The sequence below is a fragment of the Eulemur rufifrons genome, unplaced genomic scaffold, assembly GCF_041146395.1.
Source record: "Eulemur rufifrons isolate Redbay unplaced genomic scaffold, OSU_ERuf_1 scaffold_560, whole genome shotgun sequence".
Classification (NCBI taxonomy): domain Eukaryota; kingdom Metazoa; phylum Chordata; class Mammalia; order Primates; family Lemuridae; genus Eulemur; species Eulemur rufifrons.
The window spans coordinates 4,140-22,229 of record NW_027183342.1 but is presented as its reverse complement, the minus strand read 5'-3'; the positions used below and the strand labels follow the sequence as shown (position 1 = coordinate 22,229).

Below are 18,090 nucleotides of genomic sequence, written 5' to 3'. Positions count from 1 at the left end.
CTGCTGCTGTTGCTGTTCTTTTCACTGTCACCCCCACCACTTCTGGGTCCTAGCCTAGTTTGCTTTCTGGACCTGGGGGAAGGGAAGGAGAATGCACTATTTTTAGGTAGGAGCTGCTGGCTATGACCCAGTCCCCTATAGGTATTGATTTGGCTATTAATGCATCTTAAGAAGCACAGTGGGGTCCATTTTTTTAGTCATCCTGAGGCCATGAACCAGACCTCTTCATGGCTGGCTTGGACTCCTACAAATTTTAAATACCCACAGACCTTGCCTCCCTGCCCTCCTCTGCTTGGTTTCCTTATGTTCCTATTCCTAGCTACTTTGGCCGTCCTGTACTTTGGTCCTTCCACCTTAGTTCTTCCTTGTTGGTTTCTCACGCAGCCTCTTTTTTTTTTTTTTTTTTTTGAGACAGAGTGTTGCTTTGTTGCCCGGGCTAGAGTGAGTGCCGTGGCGTCAGCCTAGCTCACAGCAACCTCAAACTCCTGGGCTTAAGCGATCCTCCTGCCTCAGCCTCCCGAGTAGCTGGGACTACAGACATGTGCCACCATGCCCGGCTAATTTTTTCTATATATATTTTAGTTGGCCAGATAATTTCTTTCTATTTTTAGTAGAGACGGGGTCTCACTCTTGCTCAGGCTGGTCTCGAACTCCTGACCTTGAGCGATCCACCCGCCTCCGCCTCCCAGAGTGCTAGGATTACAGGCGTGAGCCACCGCACCCGGCCTCTCACGCAGCCTCTTGCTGGGAGGGAGATAATGGTGAAAGTAAGGAAACATCCAAGACAACTTCTGCTCTAGTCTTGCCCCATATAAGATGATGGATAAGATGATGGCATCTAATGAGTGACAGTTGATGTCATTGCGTGTGACTCAGTGCCTTCTTGTTATTCATCCCTCCATAGGAGGTGGTTAGAGTAGAGAGAAGGGGGCAGTGAACAGCCTCTGGACCCACCCTAAAATAAAAGAAACTTCTCTCAACCTCTCCTACGTTAGCATGGTAGCTAGGGTGGGGTAGAGGTGAGACTGTGACCCAGATCCTTTCCCAGCATAGTTAGAATTTCCCCACCAGTCCTCAATTCTAAATGGGATTTTCATGTAAACCTGTAGACCCAGCTACTTGGGAGGCTGAAGTGGAAGGATTGCTTGAGCCCAGGAGTCAAGGCTACAGTGAGCTGATTGTTTCACTGCACAACAGCCTGGGTGACGAGAATGGGACCCAGTCTCTTAAAAAAATAAATAAATGGGATTTTCACCTGACTTTTTGGTTTATGGTCTGTGCTTTTGCCTTCCCTAAGGTGGTGGCATTTCCTCCCTGTTCTTTAAACTGCTGTGTTTTTGCCATAGGAATCTTGCCTATTTCTTCCTTAGACTCTCAACAACCCCCAGATGTGAGTTACAAGTGGAAACAGGGTCTTGACTTGCGAACTTTTAGTCCTGGTGTTTACAACGAAGGGAAATGAATCAAAAACTTGGGAGAAATTCTATCACAGTCCCTCTTTTCCCTATAAAGGAAAGGGTATGGTGAGAATCAGGAAGCAATACTTGGACGGAGAAGAGGTTATAGTTCGGAAATGTGAGGTGGTAGGAGGTGGCATAATGATAATTGTTAACATTGAGGCAAGATTTGTTATGGGTTAGGCATGATCTAATCACTTTATGTGCATTAAATCATTTAATCCTCATAACTACCCTCTAAGGTAGATTGTTTTGTTTTTCCTTTGTAAACAAGGAAACTGATACCCAAAGCGATTAAATAATTAGCCCCATAATCACACGGCAAGTTGGGGATTCCAATCCTAGAAGTCTGTCTTCAGATCCCTTGAATTTAACCTTCCCTGCCTCTTGGCACCACGTGGAAGCCCAGGCCTTGGGGTCAGTGAGGAAGTATCACTTTTCCTATCTATATCCATAGCTCTCAGTAGATCCTGAATTCTTCCACTTCCGTGACTTTGCTCATCTTTTTCTCTCTTCCATCTCCCTTCTGCTGGTCAAAATCCTGTCCTTTAAAAGCCTGAGGCTTTCAAAGTTGGAGTTAATTTCCCTTTTCAGTATTCTTATCCTATTGTGGGTCTTATTCTGCCTTTCTTTATAGTTCTTTGAAAACTCTATTACTAGATGGTTATAGCCTGATGAGGCCAGCTGTAGATGTCTTTTTTATTATTGCTTTGCCTTGCACATATTAAATGCCTGTTTTTTGAATTCCCTCTCTGTGAAAGTCAGAGCCAGGCTGTCCCTTCTAGCCTGCGTTTCTTAGCATCCTCTTCCTTCCTTCCTCACTCCTCCAGGAGAGAAGATGCAGCTTTACTCTTTTTGGTGTTACCATGGTAGCCTGTGATACTTTCTTTCTAAAGTGCTGCTTGCTATCCACCCAAGACTGATGTTTCCATGGCAACCAGGTGAATGCAGTAGTCATGAGCTGGATGCAGGAAAGGAATTCTGATCTGAGACGCTGATTGTCTGAATCTCCTAGCTTCAGACATCCTTTCCCCTCTGTCCCAACTTCTATACTCTGTATCCAGAACTGGTTTACTCTCAAGGTGTGGCTCTTGGTTGAGAAAGCTCTGTGAATGTGAAGTGGATCAACCAACTTAGATCATGTGGGAAGGTAGGGGCAAGGAAAGAGCTGAACAAAGATCACTTTAAAAAGTTGGATGACTTCTGTTAGCTGGCCCAGATGATCTGCTCTCAAAAGCCCTTAAGGAGTTGGCTGGAGTTACTGGAGAGCCATTAAGCAGTTATTTTTGAAAACACTGGGTAGATGGATGAGGTGCCTAAAGACTGGAAAGGATCCAGTCAGTGCTGGATTGTAGAAAGGGGAAACAATGACCTTGGAAATCAGAGACTTGTCAAACTTGCCAATGTTCCAGAAAGGATGGGAGCTGTAATCCACTTTCAAGCATCAGGAAGCCTACTTGTTTTGAATGAGTGGTGCAGAGAATTAGCCTTCTCCTCTCAACTCCTGGGAACAAGCAAGCTAGGGGACCTTCATCCTGTAGCAGAATGGTGACACTCCGGAGCCACACTGCATGGTTGAGATCTCTCGTGTCATAAATTAGCTGAATAAGCTTGAGTAAGTTACTTTACTTCTCTAACTCATGTTTCGCATCTGTAAAAAGGAAATGATAATAGTACCTATCTCACAGGGGTAGTGTGAGGATTAAATGAAATGATAAGTGTGAAGGGCTTAGAACTTGTTAGTTACTATCATCAACATTCCCACCTCATTCTCCTCCCCAACTTCAGAGGTTTTCAAGGAGAGAAGCAAGGGTGAGGCATGGTGAAAATAAACCTTAATTGTTCCTAGGCTAAAGTCCCAGGCTCATGAGGTCCTGGGTCACATACAACCAGCCCAGTTTTCAGGAAAACAAATCCCACTAGCCCAATCTCTTTTTGTGCCTGAGGCTCTGTCCATATAGTCAGATTACAAGCAGGTGGTTTTGAAAAATCAAGGTGAGTGCCCCGCCACCCCACTCCCCAGGTACCTTCAAGGTACCTAGCACTCTTTGGTTTGCCTGGCCAGGGAAAAATCCCAGAGTACTCTCTGTTACACCCTTTCCTTAGCATCCCTCCTAACCTCTCCTAGCCATTGCTACAGCACCTGCCTTTGTTAGTCTCCAGAGTCTAGCCCTACACTGGCATTTCCTCCCTGAATAACTATTTTAAATCATCACAGGTCCTCTGCTCAAAGACAAGTTATAATTTGAACCCAAAAAAGAAATGGAAAATTGTGCAATACAATACCACAGTTGCCAGTTGCCAATTTTCCCCCAAACCTCCCCCAAACAACAAAACCCAATAATGGGTTACCTGTGAGTCCTATGGGAGGCATATTGGATCTCGAGGATCACAACTTAGATTTTTTTTTTTTTTTGAGACAGAGCCTCAGTCTGTTGCCCAGGCTAGAGTGCCATGGCATCAGCCTAGCTCACAGTAACCTCAAATGCCTAGACAGCAAAGTAGCTGGGACTACGGGCATGTGCCACCATGCCCGGCTAATTTTTTCTATATAGTTTTAGTTGTCCGGCTAACTTCTTTCTATTTTTCTTAGAGACGGGGTCTTGCTCTTGCTTAGGCTGGTCTTGAACTCCTGAGCTCAAATGATCCTCCCGCCTCGGCCTCCCAGAGTGCTAGTATTACAGGTGTGAGCCACCGCACCCAGCCCACAACTTAGATTTGTATCTCCAGAGTGGTGCTGTGCTTTGACAGTTTAGCAAGCTGCTTGGGCACCTAAATAAGGGGCCAGGGCATAGGTTGAAAAAACTACTGCCGCTGCTCATCTGTATAACACTTGACAAATTACAAAGATCTTTGCCGTTTGCGTTTTGTCCTTTATTTAGTCCTCATGACTATCCTACGAGGTGGGTATTCTTATTATTTTCATTTTAGAGTTGGGATAGCATAGCTGAGGTTCAGAAAAGCAGAGAGGTTAAGAGTGATTTCATCCACAGACACCCCCCTTGCCCCCCCGCTGCCCTGCTCCCATCAGGGAACACATCCTCAGTGCTAAAATGAGAAGTTTCCAAGATGTCACTGAATTTCCACTCACATCTTGAGTTTATAAGGCCACCAAGCTGTGGAAGCTTGACATCAACATTCAAATAGATGAACAGGGACCTTGAGAGAGCCACCAAGATGATAAAGGACCGAGAAGCAGGATGCTCTTGTGTGGAGTTTGGGCCCCTTGATAACTTGGCTGTATCATCCACCCAAATTTTACTGCCTTCTGTATAGGGAGGGTCTTTGCCTCACATCCTCACATGGCGGGCTGCCTACCATTTCTCCTTTGTGCTTTTGCCCATGTAGTTACACCACAAGGAATGTTTTTCCTTCTTTCTCCTATCTATCTACAGCCTACATAGACTTCAAGGCCCAGATTCTAAAATATGTCTTCCAAATTTATTGCTTCTTCCTTTCAGAATTCCTAGAGCATGTGATGTAGCCCCCAGTTAGATAGAATATGGTATAGCTTTCTGCTATTTTGCCTGTTTTAGCACTGTCACCACTTTGTCATGTCTTCCCAGCTTAACTGTAAGCTACTTGGGGGGCAAGGGTATATGTATTTGTTTTCCCCACAGCGTCCAGATGTTTGGCATATTGCAGATGTTTAGTACTTGAGGGGAACAAAATGTCTTCAAGCATTTGTAGATGAAAGATTAAAATGTCCAGGAAAAATTTACTTAGATTAATGTAGATTGAAATGTTAGATGAATAAAAAGGTGTGTGTATGGCCTTCCTGGGTGTAAGGCTTTAACCCAGAGGACTTCCACTCAGGAGTCTGGCAGCCTTTCAGAAGAGGAGAGCCCCTGCTCCAGTCTCTCTAGAGAGGGTTAGATGCAGCAGGACCTAAAGGCCCAACTGCAGGCAGAGGCCTGGAGAGGAGGATACCTTCCCAGACACAGGACTGCTCTCTCCTCTGGCCCTCAGGGAGAGCACACAGTCTATGCTCTGGGCCAGTGAGGGGCATTGTAGGCAAAGGAGAGTGAGGGTAGCAGGGGCTGGTAAGGGCGTACAGACCCCAAGACAAAACTGCAGTGGTCAAAAGGAGCATGAGGACAGAGGGGACCTTACCTCAGGCCCCAGGGCCCTTTGCTGACATCTCCCTCCAGCTCAGATCAACGGCTCCACTTCGCCTTGATTAGAGGGAGGGAGAAGGATTACCTGGCTCTCAGAGAAGACCCCACCTCTTCCAAGTCTGGCAGGAGCCTGGCTTCAGCATCCGTCTGTTCTGAGTTCTTCCCTGTAGGCGTCTGGAGGGAACACACAGATGGGTCCTACTGATGGGACTGGCTGATCTGGGGGAAGGGAGGCTTGTGGTGTGCGGCTCTCCTCATAGGGGAGGTCCTGCCGTCATCATCTTCAATATATACATACATTAAGCTTCTGCCACCTGAAAGGCACTGGGCCTTTCTTGTTCCTCATCCTCCCTCTGTGGCCACATTTAACCACTGGTGATACTCTATTTCTATTAAATAGAAACCCTCCCTCCTCCCTGTAGTAGTCACAACATGCTCAATCCTAGTTCTTCCACTTTGGTGGCAGCTTCTCCTTCTTCTTCATCTGTCTATCCCAGGACTCTCCTAGGCCCCTCTTCTTTCTCTGGAACCCTGACATTTTGTTTTAAATTATTTTATTTAGTTTTTGAACAGATAATATATGACATAGTTAAAAATTCAAAATGTACAAAAAGGGTATACAATGAAAAGTAAACCTCCCATCCCTGTCTTCTGTCCACCTAGTTCCCCTTCCCAGAGGCAACCAGTACCATCAATGGTTTGTAATTTGTTGGGTCACAGATACTTTTGTGAATCTGATTAAATTTGTGAATCCTATTCTCAGGCAAATGCATGACTACAAACACATCAAACTGTATATACCATTTCACAAGAATCACAGACCCCTTCTGTGGTCTGGGGCTAAGGATCCCAGCCTGTACTGCACCCTCCTCCTTAGTATAATTTGTGGGTCCCCATGCAAAATGAAACTGCAGGGCTCCTTGTTCAAAGAATTTCAAGACAGCGACAGCAGAGTGTTAGACTAAAGCATGGGGCCCTTTGTGACTGCAGGGACTGGTAAGAGCATACATACCCGCAAGGACTCAAGAGATATCTCATCCATAAAGCCAGCCCTGCATCTTACCCTTTCTCCTGGCTCTTTCATTACTGTCTTCATGGCACTGTTCTCGTATCTGTCTCTTGCCACAACTTGTTCCCGATTTCAGATTCAGCTGTCCAGAGAGCTGCTGAAACTCTGTGGATGTTCTTTTAGTGTCTCAAACTTGGTATCTCCAAAATGGAGCTCACTTACCCCCTCCCCCATCTCTTCTGCTCTCTAATTCCTGGTTCCTCACCATCCTCCTTCCACCTGTAACTCTTCTGTCTCTTTATACCTATCCACTTGGTGGCCAAGGCCCATTGATTCTGACCCTCAAGCCCCTGCCTCCTCTCCTTTCCCACTGCCATCCCCTCAGGATGGTTTACCCTCTATATGTATTACTGTTACTGGCCCCTAAACTCAGCTCCTCAGGTCTTGCCTCTGTTCCTCCAACCCATGCACAGCTCTCCCGGCTTCCTTTTCCCAAAGACCACCCTAATTATGTCACTTCCACATGCAGAGGCCTTCAGTGACTCATTGCCTACAGAATTGGGCTCAAACTCCTTTGCCTGGTATTTAAGGTCCTTTGCAGTGGAGATCCAAACTCTCTTTTTCATGCTCATCTCTTATCCCTCCTCTTTATGTCCCTGAGGTTTCAACCCAACTGTAGAACCATCTGGTCCCTTAATGGGCCTAATGTGTTTTCCTGCATTTTAAATTTTGAACTGCCTCTGTTCATGGTCCCCAGAGTTTAGAACTTGCTTACTCCACTATAACTGTGTAATTTCTCTGGACCTTTCACCATAGCCACTGCACATGGCCCTGCTCATTGTGTCCCTGCATCTCTTCTGCTGTCCCTCTTCCTTTTCCCCCTATCCTTATTAGAAACAGAGCCTCAGATGCAAAGCTGGGTAAAAATCACCATTATCAAGCAGACGTGAGTGGAATCCCAGCATTGTTGCTTACTGGGTGACCTCAGGCAAATTACTTACACTCTGATTCTTCTACTGTAAAATAGTAACAGTTTATATAGTCTTTAAAGAATTAACAGATAGTGTATGAAGCCCTAAGGATAGTGCCATTATTCATCTTGTCATAACCACTTGTGCTGGCCTGGTCCCCCTTGAGTCCTGCCCAGCCACAAGGACTCAGGAGACATCTCATTCCGTTTTCCATCAAGTTCTGGAAGGCTGTGTGGGGGAGGGTGGAGGCCTGGCCCTCAGGTGCTCAGGTAGCTGTACTGTATATGTCTAGGGGTGATGGGAGCTGCTGCCTCTGCTCCCTTTGTTCAGGCTCATGGCTCAGGCAGCAGCAGGCGTGGGCGTACCCAGGGGAGGCAGTGACAGCTTCAGTACTCACACGGGCTTTGCAGGTGACAGCTGGGGCTGTGGGGCCCTGCCAGAGAAGATGCAGGCAGACCCCATCATGCCCCAGCTGATGTGCCTCCCTGGTGCATAAAGGCCCCATCTTGAACCAGCCCAAGTCAAAGTTGAATAGCTCTGGGAGTTAAATGTAGCCTCGGCCTGTTTCCTGCAGGATAGGGTCGGGTAAGGAGATGGGGCCCAGAGTCTGAAGACTTGGTCCCACTGTGTAAGTTACAGATTACTTCTAGAAGCTTCCTGTTCCTCTCCAGACCGTTTTCTCATCATCAAATGCACGAAGTGGACCTGATCATCTGTAAGGGCCAGTGGTCCTTTTACATGGACTACCTCAGGACCAAGTCAGTTCCAGAGCCTTAGACAATTAGGTTCCTAGCTCCTCTGAGCCTGAGTTTTCCAGTCTGTAACAGCAGTTTCCATCGACAGCCATCCCTTCCCCCGGGGGCTCAGAGAACAGTCAAGTGAACAGATGCAGTAGAAAAATTCTTTATTGAAAAGGGAAGAGGTGGCCCCTTGCTGGTGCCTCCTGGGCCCTGGCCAAAGGGGGTTGCCACCTTTCAGCTCTTCAGGCCGGCATTTGCCGGCATCTGAGCACATAAAGTCTGTCTACACCTTACCTTTAATAACCTTAAAGGGGAAGTGCGGTCCTGCAATGTAAGTCACAGAATCAAATCTCAAGAACAGCGCTTCCAGGCCCTTGCCTTTAAGAACTCCTTAAAGGCAAAGTGGTCAAGAGTGGCAGATAAAAGCCAGAACATTTTCTGCAAAGTCTCTCCACGACTTTACCTTTAAGAATCTCTTAAAGGTGAGGCATATTCGTGCAGCGTACAAAGGAGGTAAACTCCGCCAAGAAGTCTACAAAACACTTTTCCAATTCTCGCTTTTAGGATCTCTTTGCAGGACAGGTGGCCAAGCGCGGATTAATAAAAAACAAAATACCTTGCAGAACTATTTTTCTTCTTGACCCGCCAGAACCCGCCCCGCCTGCAAAGTCTGCGTCCTCGCCGCCTGGGCGCCGCGGGGACCGGAGGTGTCGGGAGGACACCGCCCACCAGTCCGGGCCCGCCCCCGCGGCCACACCGGGGCATCCTGGGAGTTTTTGGTTTCCTAGACGGCCTCGATCAAGGAAGCCGGATGGGATAGGGCGGGGCAAGGGGGCGAGCGAAGGGCGCGGTGACCATGGCGACCGCAGTGGCCATGGCGACCGCGGCTCAGAGCACAGAGAGGTCGTGACATGACCTGGAGCGCTGTTTGAAGAACTTGGCGTTGCGCGGCACCAGGTTGGCGAGGAAGCGCTTGGCTTTCTTGGTGAGGCTCTCGCGGCGCGCGGACGGCACGGGGCCCTCGGGGCTGCCCCGCTCCTGCCGCTGGCCTCCTGCGCGGCTCCGGCCCCGCCGCAGCCGGATCTGGCGCACGGCGCCCTCGAAGAGCTCCCGCGTGTTGTGGTGCAGCGCTGCCGACGTCTCGATGTGCTTGCAGCCCAGCGTCCCGGCCAGGTGGCGGCCCTCTGCAGGAAGGCACTGGCTCAGGCGCCCACTGGGCCGCACTGGGCCCGGGGAGAGGGTGGGCCTGGGGAAGTCCCGGGCGGGCGGTGTAAAGGGACTGGGACTAGTGAATCTCGAAACAGAGATCAAGGCTGAGATCACAGGGTGGGTGGGTAGAGATGAGAAGGAAAGGGAGAAAGGGGCCTTGAGGAGAGGCGAGGGGGAGTGAAGAGAAGATATTCTCAGGGTCCTATGAGTGGGGCAATTGGGGGTTAGCCTGGGGCTAAATGCAAATGAGTATAGTATGTGAGGGTAAAAAAGTAGCCTTAGGGAGAAGAGGTGACCTGGAAGGGAGAGCTTTCCTCTGAGATTGCCAGTATGGAATTGGTTCAGAATACACACCCTCCAGTGATACCTCCCGGGAACGGGCCAGGTCACTCTTGTTACCAACGAGGATGACAGGTAGGTCGTGGTGCGGCCTCCCAGCCCGGAGCCGAAGTAGGGTCTCTGGAACTTTGGAGAAGCTTCTGCGGTCAGTGACTGAGAAGACGATGAGAAAGGCGTCTCCGGTCTGAAGGCAGTGGTCCCGCAGCCACCCTCCAGCATCCCCCTGCAGATAGGCAGAGAGAGTCGTGGACTGTTAAGGCTGGAGGTATAGGAGGGGTGCCTCCCCACACCCAGGAGGGGCAGAGCAGGTAAGAAGCTGAAGCTGCTGCCCAGCTTCTGAGGAGCAGGTACGTACTGGCAGATCCTGTCCAGCATCTACACCACAAAGATGAGGGCTGTGAGGGAGAAGGAAGGCACCTGCTTAGGATAGCAGAGCTAGTTAATGGCAGAATCTTCATACCTTTTTTTTTTTTGAGACAGGGTCTTACTCTTTTGCCCAGGCTAGAGTGCACTGGTGTGATTAAGGCTCACTCGAACTCCTGGACTTAAGCTATCCTCTTGCATTAGCCTCCCAAATAGCTGGGACTACAGGTGCACCACAAAGCCCAGCTAATTTTTTTTCTTTTTTGTAGAGGCAGGGATCCTGCTATGTTGTCCACACTGGTCTCAAACTGCTGGCCTCAAAGCAATCCTCCCACCTCGGCCTCCCAAAGTGCTGGGATTACAGGTGTGAGCCACTTCGCCCAGCCCAGAATCTCCATACCCAGCACATGTTTGTGGAGGAGGGAGAAGTTAGTAATGTGAGCCCCACCTGGGGGAACTGGGGACATAGGCTCCTAGACTAGGGTAGCCATCCTACTTTTTCATGCTTAAGCTCTTGATTAAAAAATGAATGCTATAAAAGTGTATGTAATTTGGCCACTCGGTTCTACATAGTAACTTTTATGTCCAAATATTCAGAAGTCCTCACTTTTTTTCCCCACTTCCCTGATATTCCAGAGCCCTGCGTTTTGGTCCTGTCACATCAGACTCTTCTAGGCTGAAAAATTTATGGATAGGGTTAATTTCAGGGTGCCCAGCCTGGCTTGCAGCTCAAGGAGTTGTCAAATTCAGATCCTAAGTTTCCTCTGGGTCAGAAGATCTTAGAAAGACTGTGGCTCTTATGGCCACAGGCTGTGGTACCCGCATTGCTGTGGGTCCTTGCTCTCTGCGATGGTACAAAAGAATGAACAGGTTCTAATACATTTTGAAACCAGGGCTTGCAGTTCCACAAACCTTCAACCAAACTTTGCCCTTCCCCAGTTCTCTCAGCTTCATCACTTGTTTGCAGCTACATCTTAATTCTCACCTGTTCCCAGATGTCATAAACAACTAGAGTCACTTCCTCCTTATCCACCATGATGCGTCTCTCATAGGTGTCCTCTGTTGGGAAATAGGGAGAGGGAATAAAGCCCATTAGGAGGTTCCCCAACATTTGTGAGACCTGGTAACCAGCAACACCTCAAATCTCAGCACCAGAGAACCCTCATCCACCTCCAGAGAGGCTTTAACAGAAAGCACTGGAGAAGCTTCTCTTCGCTTCTGTCCTTCAGGGGCTGTCCTTTTTTTTGAGATAGTCTCTGTCACCATGGGTAGAGTGCAGTGGCGTCATCATAGCTCACTGTAACCTCCCAACTCCTGGGCTCAGGCGATCCTCCTGTCTCACTCTCCCAAGCAGCTGGGACTACAGGCGCACACCACACACCTAGCTAATATTTCTATTCTTTGTAGAGACGGGGTCTTGCCGTTGTTCAGGCTGGTCTTAAACTCCTGAGCTCAGGCATTCCTCCCTCCTCGGCCTCCCAGAGTGCTAGGATTACAGGCGTGAGCCACCGCACTGACAGAGGCTGCTCATGTCATGAGCACTTCCATCCCTGACTAGGACCGCAGAGCCCTCTCGACCCACACAGACCTCCCTCAAATACCTGGGTTCTCTGGCTCATGAGCACTGTCTCCCTGGAGACCGCCGAAAGTGCCTGCTAGAGTGCTCTTGCCCACGCCGCTCTCCCCAACCAGCATGACCTTGAAGATGCCATCATTTTGGGCAGGGGCTGCCTCCCCTGAGCCCAAGGAGTCAGAAGAGCCAGAGGATGAAGCCTGAGGTGGCCAGTCAAGTTCATCTACAGCCTGGGCCCGTAGAAGCTGGTGCTTGTAAGGGACAGGCATACTGCCTCTTCGTCTGGGGGCCCCCGGGGCAGAGGGTGGCCCACCCAGATCGAACCCTGCCAACAGTTTCTCTGGTTTCTTTGGCAGTATGGCATCTGCTTCTGGGGTGGAGGGGGAGAAGCAAAGAAAAGGAGGCTATGAGTGGGGTATGTCCAGCCATCTGCAGAGGGCTCAATCCAGGCTGCTCTGGCTTCAGAGGCCCAGCCACACCCAGTCTATGACCAGGACCCTAAAGAAACTGAGAATCTTCTTTGGCATGACCTCTTACACTAGACTCCCCAGAAGCCTGAACTGGTGAGCCTCTGTGGAGCTGACATGATGGCTTTTCCAGTGTGGTCCCAGCCACAACCTGTTTCAAAACATGCCCCATGCAGGGGAGGCACCTGTACACAGGCTCACATACCCACTCACGGTTTACACGAACACACAGGCACACCCCCAGACTAGACCTCTGGCCCTGTGGGGTGGGGGGAGGCTGCCGCTCCTTCCACCGAGAGGCCCTGCCTCCTGTAGCTTCCTGCCCTGGTACTCCCCACACCGAGGAGGGGTAGAGGGGATAAGAAACTGAAGCTGCTGCCCAGCTTCTGAGGAGCAAGTAGGTATTGGCAGAGTCAGAAACTTTGTGGGGAGCCTGTTCCTAGCAAAGGGATAGGACTCTTCCTCTCTGGGGTGATTGTGTCCGATCTCCGTGGGGTGTGTGTGTGTGTGTGTGTGTGTGTGAGTGAGAGGGGCTGCTGTTTCCCGGGGCCCTGCAGGTGAGCATCCCCCCTGTGCATGGTTGTGTGTGAGAATCCTGCATCCCTGGCAGTCCCTGTGAGTGGGAGAGGATATTGTGTTCTCCTAGAGGTAGAGGCAGAGAGAGTGTGTGCCTGTGTGAGCTGAGCGAAAGGGAGAGTGACAGTGCACGGGTCAGGGTAACTGGAGGAGGAACAACAGACACAACAAAGGAGGATGGAAAGAGGCTGGAAATAGCCCAGGATCAATACTTGGCTAGCAGCCAGGGCCTCCGGAGCCAGAAGAAACCCTTATAACAGGTCCTGAGGCTAGCCCCCTGCCCGGGATCCCCAGGTTTGTAGGCTGCCCCTTTCCTTCTTCCCTTCCCTCTGGCCTGTCCCGGCCTCTTGGGAATGAGGCTGATCTAGGGGCCATGTACACTTTCTCAAGCAAACCCCTGGGAGTGATGGGGGAGGGGGCACTTCGGCAACTCTTATCCCCCTCCACCCTAACCCAGCCCCAGTCCTTATGTGAGGAGGGGTCTTCTCCACTTCCTGACTTGCTCCTCCCCTCTTGCTGATTGGGTTCAAGCTCTTTCAACCCCTAGTTCAGACCTCCCATCAAAGCTTCGGCTCCCACCCCCATGGTTTTCAGCCCAAACCTGCTCAGGTTAGCCCTCACCTGGTGTGGGTGTCCCTGGGGGGGAGGCCCGGTGGCTGCCAGAGGGGCAGAGTGCTGTGGTTTCTGTGTCCATGTCCATGTCGGTGTCAGGGTCCGTGTGCATCGGTGTGCGTGTGCGTGTGCAGCCTGGCGGCTCGCAGCACCCGCTCCCTCACTCAGCAGCACTGTCAGCTTTTTCCTTTAAATACCGCCCCCCCACACACAAATGCCCTCCCCCCCAGACACCTGGGGAAATTGTCCCACCCCCTGATGAGGTCACACATGCTAATGAGCAGTGATGTCAGCGGGATTCCCTCCTTTCTGCCCCCCCTTTCCTTTGTGTCGCTTCCCTCTGGGAGCACACACACTGCGGAGCCTGGTTAAGGCATGACAGAACAAAGTCAGAGGGCCAGAACTGACGGTTGAGGGGGTGTCAATGGGTAAGGGAGCTGAGGGTGGCAGGAGGCAGGGACCTAGGGGAGCTGAAGTCTTTCTCCAGGAGCCAGGACTCTGCATTATTTGTGTCTATATTTCTAGCCACCTAGTCCAGTGTCTAGCCCAGAGCCGGTGCTCAGTGGCTAAAAAGAGGGGTGAGGCAGAAAGACTAAGAGCTGATCTGAAAGACAAAGAGAAACAGGCCAAAAGAGATGAGGGGACACGGGGATGGCCACCCTGCCACCATCTCCTCCACCCTGTCTCTTCTGGGCTAAGTACCCAAGTACCCATTTCCCAGCCCCTAGGCAGTTGGGGGCTCCTAGGAAGGAGATACGGCTGCTTTGTGTGGGCAGCTTCATTTCACCATTAGGTTCAAGTGGGTGCAAACCACTGGGGGGGACTCCTTCACCTTCTCTCTGTCCCTCCAGGCCCCCCAGCCAGTGTTAATTAGAGCAGAGCAAAAGGGAGAGACAAGGCTAGCCATCAAAGAAGTTCCCAATCTTGGCCGGGCACTGTGGCTCATGCCTGTAATCCTAGCTTTCTGGGAGGCTAAGGCCGGAGGATAGCTGCAGCTCAGGGGTTCGACACCAGCCTGAGAACAGTAACACCCCGACTCTAAAAAAAAAGAAGTTCCCAATCTTAAGTGAGGGGTGGGGCGTGCCAGCCACCCCCCTCCCCACCTCCCAGCAGTGCTCTTTGTGGCAGCTGCCAGGCCTTCTGGGCTACCCAAGGAACATGCACAATGGATGATGTCTGCCTCTTTGTAGGAAGCCCAGATGGAGCATCTCCTTTACTGTTCCTTTTCTGTCCAGTTCCTTTCCCCTCTGGTTCCTGCTCTTGTACCCCTCCTTCCTGACACCATCAAGCATCCAAACACATTCCGATTTCCTTTCTTTGCCCCATTTTTCCCAGGTGCTGTGCCAAGCACTGCCCTGCATGATTTCCTTTCATCTTCATGACCCTATGGCTCACAGTGGTGGGTGGGGGGCCTGTCCCCAAAGCAATCATGCAGCTGAAAAATGGGAACACCACGAATGTCACCCATATCTTTTCAGTGCCAAGGATTGCTTTCATTTCTACACTATGCTGATCTCCTTCTCTTAAATGTTCCAACTGTCTCCTGTTATTGGGAACAGTTTCTATTGCAATCCTCAGTGGACTCTTCCAATGGAAGAGGCAAATAGTATTTGGGAATACTGTGCAGTGACACTTCACATATCTGGAGGTGAACTACAGGGCAACAGTGCAGGGTCTGGAGGGAACAGAAAGGACGCCTTAGCAGCTAACACACTCGTGTGCTTTACTCACTGGATAGACTCTCCAGTCCTCAACCGTGGCCTACTTACCCTTACTTTTCACCATTTTACTGTGTTCATGTGCGTTCCTGTACTGTAGATTAGAAGCACATTTAGAGCAGCAAGTGACTCGACAGCCTGGTAGCAAGGGAGGCACCACCAAAACAAAAAATAAACAAACAACATAAAGCAGTCATAAATATTTTAAACCGGGGTCTGAGGTTATTTAGCATAAAAGCAAAGAGCTCCCGGCCCCCACTGTTACAGTTTCTGAAGACTCTGCTGCAGAGAAGCCATTGGTTTCTATGAATGATCCTCAGCTATTCAGAAAATTTTATATTGCAGATATGCTGAAAAAGAGTGTAATCATTTTAGATTCATTTCCTTCCAAAATGAGAGCTTTTTTTTTTTCTTTTTAAGTTTTAAACTGTAAATGAGTGAACTTTATGTATCTGGAAAACTCACTGAGGTGGTTGAATTCTTCTACGATCCCAGATAAGAGTGAGGGGCTGCAGACCCCAGCAACAATTCTCTCTTGTGACTTGCGACTTCTGCCTGCTCTCAATCCAGCCTTGGGCCACATGAGCAGGCTGAGTTTCACCATCAACAACCTCGCCCTCATCCCATTAGGAAAAGGAAGCTGGAAACAGTCTTCTGCTGGACATGTCTGGAACATGTCCAGGCTCCCTCAGGAATGGGAGGTCCTGTGGAATAATGGGACAAGGGAAAGATTTGGAAGCAAACCAAGCCAGGTCTAAATCTGCCACTCAGTGGAGACTGAGCCAGTCTCATAATTTCTCTGAAACTCCTCCTGAACCTGTGAAATGGGGCTTACAATGCCTGCCCTGGCGTGGCTTTGTGGTGGGTTAGCTACAGGCGATAGTCTGGCACTCAGCAGTGCCACCTTGAGGCTCCCATAGCTCAGGCCGAGTGGCTGGGCGTGCCTCTCCCCTCCCAGCAGGGCTTGGAGCTCGGTTCAGGCCCAGAATTTTGCCCCAGGACTGAATTCTGGTATCTTCCGTTATCTCAGACTCTGATTAACAGCCTGGTCTCCATCTCATGCTGAGAACACCTCATCCCCACTAAGGGCCTTGATGTGGGTCCCACATCCGAGACTGGGCACCTCGGATAGTGGTGTCTATTTTGACAGAATTGTAAATTGTCTCGTTTCTTTTTCCTTGAGCCCTGGTGAAAATGATCTTGAGTGACTGCTCCCTAGCGCCCTCACTTGGGCAGAACCCGCTTAGTTCCCCATACTGCCTGTACCTCTCTGATGTTCCTCTCCCTGCCGACCTGGGGCTTCACGGTAGCTGACAAATTACTATTACTGCTTGCACCTCATAGAGCACACACCCAGCGCCTGCAGAAACTTCTTTCAGGCCCACTCATCTATAAGCAAGGCCTCCCTCCAGCTTTCTGAAGCATTCCACCATGAGGAACATTCTTTTACCTTAAACCTTTGTCCACTTTCAAGCTGAAATTACCCCACAGGAGGGAATAAGTCTGGAACAGGACAAGGGCTGAAGATTATCAGGCTTAGGGTCTCTGAGGTAAATATGGGGGAAGAAACGAGCAAGGTGGGCAGGGGGAGGGGGAGACAACACTCGCTGCTTCACTGTTTTCCCCGGGCCTGACACCGGGCGCACCCAGGGACTGTTTGCACTTAGGCAGGAGGGCCCACAGGGAGGACAGTACGCAAGGTTCTCTGAAGCACCTTTCCCGATCGCTGGGAAGGGTCTGTGGTGAAAGGAGCCCAGGTCTTCCCTGAGCCAAGATGCCGGGGTCCCAGGACTGCACATCGTCCACGCCCCTTCTCTGCTCCTTCCCTGCTCCTTCCCCAGGCTCCTGCTCACTGGGGGAGAGGAAAACCGAGCAACAGTGCTAGGCTTGAGGATGCGGACAGAGTGTAATCAACCCTCCACCAGAGCGGCGGGGATAGGCTGGGCCAGGAGGAAGCAGCCTGAGGGGACATCGGCTTCCCCCCGGGTCTGGCTCTGTTAGGGACGCCTCAGCTTTGCTCCCCAGGCATCACTCCCACCCCCACAGGCTCCTTCTGTAGCCTTTGCCCCTATTTTCCTTTCAAACTCGGGGGCAGCTTCTGTCACCTTGCTCACAGAGGCGGGGTTCCAACATTTCTCCCAGATCTTTCCATCCTCATCACCCTGCCCAGCTCTTCGGCTCTGGGCACTGCCTGTGCTCCCACCACCTCTTCTCAGGAGGTCCAAGGTCCAGCCTACAGCCCTAGCCCTCATGTCTCCACCGTTTGCTTGTCCTGTGGACTCTCACCCTGCCTAGAATTCACAGCTCTACCCCAACTGCCGACAGCATTCTTTAGAATCCATTTTGGGCCCTCTTCCATGAAGACCTCTTAGATCTGGCGATGGTGGTGTCAGCACCGTCACACCCTGAGTGTTTGTGATGGCTCCCTCCACTCATCTTGGCCTGCTCTGCGGCATCCCGGCTGAGAGTCCATCTGTCCTGCATAAGATAGACTATTAAGTGCCGGGTGGGGTGGAGGGTGGAAGGCAGGGAGTCACGGCTCCTTGTTCCACCAGGGACAGTCTGCTCCTGTGATCTGTGCTCCATAAATGGGAACCTTCCCCGCTGCAGGGCCCAGCTGGCTTCTCTGCACTCTAGCCTGGCAGTCAGTAAAGGGGCTTGGTGTTCGCCCCCGTGTCAGCCGCTGTAGAGCCGGGCCCCAGCCGGTGCGTGCAGGTGGAGAGGGTTGGTCCTTAGGGTTCCCAGAATTTTCTTACTTTCTGAGTGGTATAAGAATCAACAGTGGGGTGGTGGCAAGATGAATAGGAAGAGGGCAGGAGGTGGAGCACCGAGCAAAGGCCTCCACCAGGAGCAAGATGAGGTGAGCGTAAGCCGAGAAGGGTGGAGAGGCAGGGCTCAGGCTCACAGCTAACTCACAAAATTTTTAAATTTATGATTC

At 50.6% G+C, this 18,090-nt stretch overlaps 1 protein-coding gene across 1 annotated transcript; it reads right to left on the bottom strand.

The window, feature by feature from the left end:
* Positions 1-9,142: 9,142 nt before the first annotated feature.
* LOC138380587 (GTP-binding protein REM 2) lies at positions 9,143-13,650 on the bottom strand. The gene is made up of 5 exons (XM_069464990.1): positions 13,444-13,650; positions 11,808-12,149; positions 11,192-11,265; positions 9,859-10,066; positions 9,143-9,479 (listed from the first exon to the last, which is right to left on the bottom strand). Exons 1-5 carry the CDS (start codon positions 13,544-13,546, stop codon positions 9,184-9,186), a joined length of 1,023 nt encoding a protein of 340 aa, XP_069321091.1. The 5' UTR covers positions 13,547-13,650; the 3' UTR covers positions 9,143-9,183.
* Positions 13,651-18,090: the final 4,440 nt, after the last annotated feature.

Bases quoted from the DNA above. Each gene is read 5' to 3' on its own strand.
- LOC138380587 (XM_069464990.1), bottom strand. From the start codon at position 13,546: ATGCACACGGACCCTGACACCGACATGGACATGGACACAGAAACCACA. The intron at 10,067-11,191 runs GTGAGAATTAAG...GCCTATCTGCAG, and splicing joins TTTATGACATCTGGGAACAG to GGGGATGCTGGAGGGTGGCT. The intron at 9,480-9,858 runs GTGTGTATTCTG...GCCTTCCTGCAG, and splicing joins CCGGGAGGTATCACTGGAGG to AGGGCCGCCACCTGGCCGGG.